Source organism: Durio zibethinus, chromosome 6, assembly GCF_047325235.1.
Source record: "Durio zibethinus cultivar Kanyao isolate XHJ-2024 chromosome 6, ASM4732523v1, whole genome shotgun sequence".
Classification (NCBI taxonomy): Eukaryota; Viridiplantae; Streptophyta; class Magnoliopsida; order Malvales; family Malvaceae; genus Durio; species Durio zibethinus.
Genome location: NC_143167.1, coordinates 13,355,068 through 13,358,924, shown reverse-complemented (window position 1 = coordinate 13,358,924; position 3,857 = coordinate 13,355,068). Strand labels below are relative to the sequence as shown.

The following is a 3,857-nucleotide window of genomic DNA, read 5'->3' as shown; positions in this document are numbered from 1 at the left end:
TCCCAAATATCAGAAACAGATAATCTCAATATTCTACATATAATGTGAAAATATAGAACTTGGGAGCGTCGAAGCATTTCACATTAGTAATACACTTGAGGGGTTCATCGACACAAACCAAATATGTACTGAACTCCCAGAAATTCCCACCGCTGAAAATAAGCTTTGACTACACTACATTCTTCCTAATCCAAGTCAGCTTTCTTCGATGAATCTACTTCAATATCAGTCAATCATTTATCAGGCCCTGCTTAAAAGCAAAATTTAATGGGGGCCTATCCACTGAAAGTGAACCTTCCAATACCCTAACCACTTCACCAATGGAAGGCCGTAAAAATGGCTGGTTTTGCAAACACCAAAGAGCTATTTTTATTGCTCTTTCTAATTTTTCAGATTCAACGCTATCCTCCAATTTATGTTCTTCATTAATCATGGAAACAAGTGAATGCATATTACTGCCAAGAATGTCTCTTTCACATGTAACAATTTGCAGCAGCAGCTCTCCGAACATGAAAATATCTCTTTCTGCTGGAGACTCTGAAGAAGAGGCTGCTTCCTTTCCGACTAGTGTCCTAAGCCCAAAATCTGTAACCTTTGGAACAAACTTTTCATCAAGCAAGACATTTTCAAGCCTCAAGTTCCCATGAGCAACACAAGTTTGACACTGTGTGTGCAAATATGCAAGGGCTCGGGCAACCCCAAGGGCAATATCAAGCCTCTGTTGCCAATTCAGTTCAGACTTTCTTTGCTCCATGTTAAACAGAAACTTATCCAAAGAGCCATTTGAGACATATTCATATAGCAGACACTTCTGTTCTCCTTCAAAACAGAAGCCCTTCAGAGACACCAGGTGCTGATGATACATTCCACCCAAGGTAGAAACCAAAACTCGGAAGTCTTTCTCAGTTGCAACAACATTGTTCAATACCTTCACAGCAACAGGGATTTCATTGGGAGACACACCTTTGTAAACAGAGGGGCCAAGTTGGTTTGCAAAGTTACTAGTCATCTCTTTTATCTCTTCAAAAGATACTCTGATGAGAAAACTGTAATGACAATTCATCTGAATGTCCTTTCCAAATGGGATTCTTGCTTGCTCTTTAATTTGTCGTCTCCGATAAATATACCAAAATACAAACATCTCAATTGTTATAAAGCCCATGGTTGTTACTGAAACTATTAAAATGATAGCCCTTATAAACATTTTCTTGTCACCTCCATGACCAACGAATCCTTCAGATGTCAAAGGAAATGATTTGGCATTGTTTTGGGGATTAGCTCCTCTTGCTAAAACTGCCTGAGGAACCAAACACACCTTCAAGAAGGAAGTTGCAGGAATAGATGGGCTCCTATAGCCACTTACAAAGCTTGTTCTTTTAACCGTACAAACTCCCGAACCATCATTTTTTGAAGTGACTGCCACACAACTGGTATCATTGGAGCAATACTCTTTACAAGCTGCCTCACTTAGCATCATATCAACATCTTGAGGGGGATAAAGGCCATACAAAACTGTCCTTCTCAGGGTTAACATGCTAGTCTTCATCTTACAGTTATCCAAATCAGCCATTTTCCTGCATCCAGAACCACTTGAATCTACCAAGGGAAGGTCGGATCCCCAAGTAACCGAATCCTGATACAGACAATCACAAATAGGTCCGGTTGAATTGAAGCCACAAATGCTGTACAAACCACAAGAACCGAAAACGTTGCACTGGTTCTCAACTGCCTGCCATTCTACTCTCCAAACACGAAGCGAATTAAGCCATGAGTATATTCTCAGGTTACCGTCAGAATCAATCCTAAGATGCCTCAAAACCGCAGAGCGGTCTTCAAAGTCCTTACTTGTTATTGACCAAACCCTTCTACTTTTATCATCAATTAGCCCAAAAGCACCATTAGAATCAAATTCAGCTTCCTTAATAACATCATTGGAGCTCAAATGAACCCGCCAATACGTGACATTGGCTTCCCATACAAGGGCAAGCTCTCCTGAGTACCGAATAACAAAATTATAGTAACTAGATACAGATTTTGTGGAAGGGGCCCTCAAGGTTTGAGGGAAATGTAAAGACTGGCCTGGAAGAAGAGTAGTAGTTGGGCTATCAAAACTCTCCCAAACCACATTATCATCCAAATCCATGAGAACAAGGTTCCCGTTATTCAAAAGGGTAGCTTTCTTAACACCCAAACTAGAAGTATTACTACTCCAAACAATTAAACCACTAGGATTATCATACAAAATCAGCCTCCCATCCAAGGAAAGCCTTACTGTAGAGTTTTCAGATACCCTAACACCCCCACCAACAGTCCAGACAGGCAAATTTGCAGCTTTAACTCCTAAGTTATACCTAATTCCAACAACAAAGCCATCAATATTATCAGCTCTTTGGTAATCCTCCAAGAACCCAAATGCAAAAAACCCATTTTGGGAGACCCAAGTCCTGCTTCTATCAGACCCAAAAATCTCAAACCCAAGAGGTACGGATACCATTGGGAACTCATCCGAAAACCCACTATATGCAAAACCCAGAACAAGAACCACAAGTAAAGCAGAGCCGAATCTGAAGCCCTTACCTTGAAAATCCAGATGATCGGGCGAAGGTAGAAACATTTCAGCTGCGGCAGAAGAGGAGAGGTAAGTAGCTCTGATGAGTAGAGCTGCGTTTGAGAGAGTAAAGAAAAGACGGAGGAAAAAACTGCTTTTTGGGTGACTTTTGAAACAAAGACTAACTTAATTTTTGAATATTATGGATTCGTATCTTCTTTCGATGGAATCGAGGTTGTTTACTTTTTCTTTTCTTCCACCACCAGCACTAACTACAGTGTAAGCCGTAAAGAGTAAAATAACTCCAAAATCACTTTCTTCCCAAGCGACAATAAAATCAAATCTCATCACATGCAATACAATCACTCATCCCACTAACCAAGCATCGGTATGTGAATGAATTAAACCTCCACGAGAGGCCCCACCTGTATTCATCTTCACCATATCGACATTTAGAGGACTCCATCGAACCAAACATTAGCCCTTGGCAGCTGCCCAAAGCTTCCTGCGCACCTATCATGATATTAGACACCACATCTAAAATTTTCAAATTAACACAATCAAAAAAATCAATCCGAAATTGCATTGCCTCTATAAATTTCCACACCTTGCTAGCCTCACCACACTTAACATATATGCAACATGCTTTCCTCTTAAGTTCCACATACTACACAAGCTCCACAACTAAGGTGATTAGTAAGCAGTTTATCTCCCCCAGCTAGCCACACGAACTGAATCCATTTAGTTGGTGCAGTAAGCTTCCAAATCCAATCGAACCTCAAACCATCTTAATACAAATGTGTTAACACTACACATCCCAATTTGGAAATGAACATTCCGTTCCATTTGTATGGTGCCAAAGCCAACAATCCTCCATCAACTTAATTAATCTAAATAGGAAATATAGCCTACAACTTTTAAAACAACATATATATATATATATGTAGGAAGACGGGTAAAAACTTAGATTAGAAATTCCACCCACCTTGTTCATCAAAGTAATCGCTCACTTTAGCATTAACATCCACAAAATCTTGGACACCCTCCATCTGGTCAACGAAAAGCTCCCCAAGCCATCTAACTGTCCAAAAATAAACGGACCTCCCATTCCTTACCCTCCATAGCAAGCCATCCACGAGTTCCTTGTAGCAACCCTCGATCGTTTTATTACAATGACCCTAGCGACACTCTGTCATTTGGTTTAATGATCATGCATATTTTCTTTGGTTTTGGTGTCAACACTGGGCAAATTTATATATTTGATTGCTTGATATTTGACTCGTGCAAGTTTTGGTGTTGATAACAGGCA

General features: G+C 40.1%; 1 protein-coding gene across 1 annotated transcript; it reads right to left on the bottom strand.

Annotated features, from left to right (window-relative positions):
- Window positions 1-229: 229 nt before the first annotated feature.
- On the bottom strand, window positions 230-3,597 carry LOC111285362 (G-type lectin S-receptor-like serine/threonine-protein kinase SD3-1). The gene is made up of 3 exons (XM_089761570.1): window positions 3,534-3,597; window positions 2,909-3,085; window positions 230-2,661 (listed from the first exon to the last, which is right to left on the bottom strand). The coding sequence occupies exons 1-3, from the start codon at window positions 3,595-3,597 to the stop codon at window positions 230-232; spliced, it is 2,673 nt and encodes an 890-aa protein (XP_089617696.1).
- Window positions 3,598-3,857: the final 260 nt, after the last annotated feature.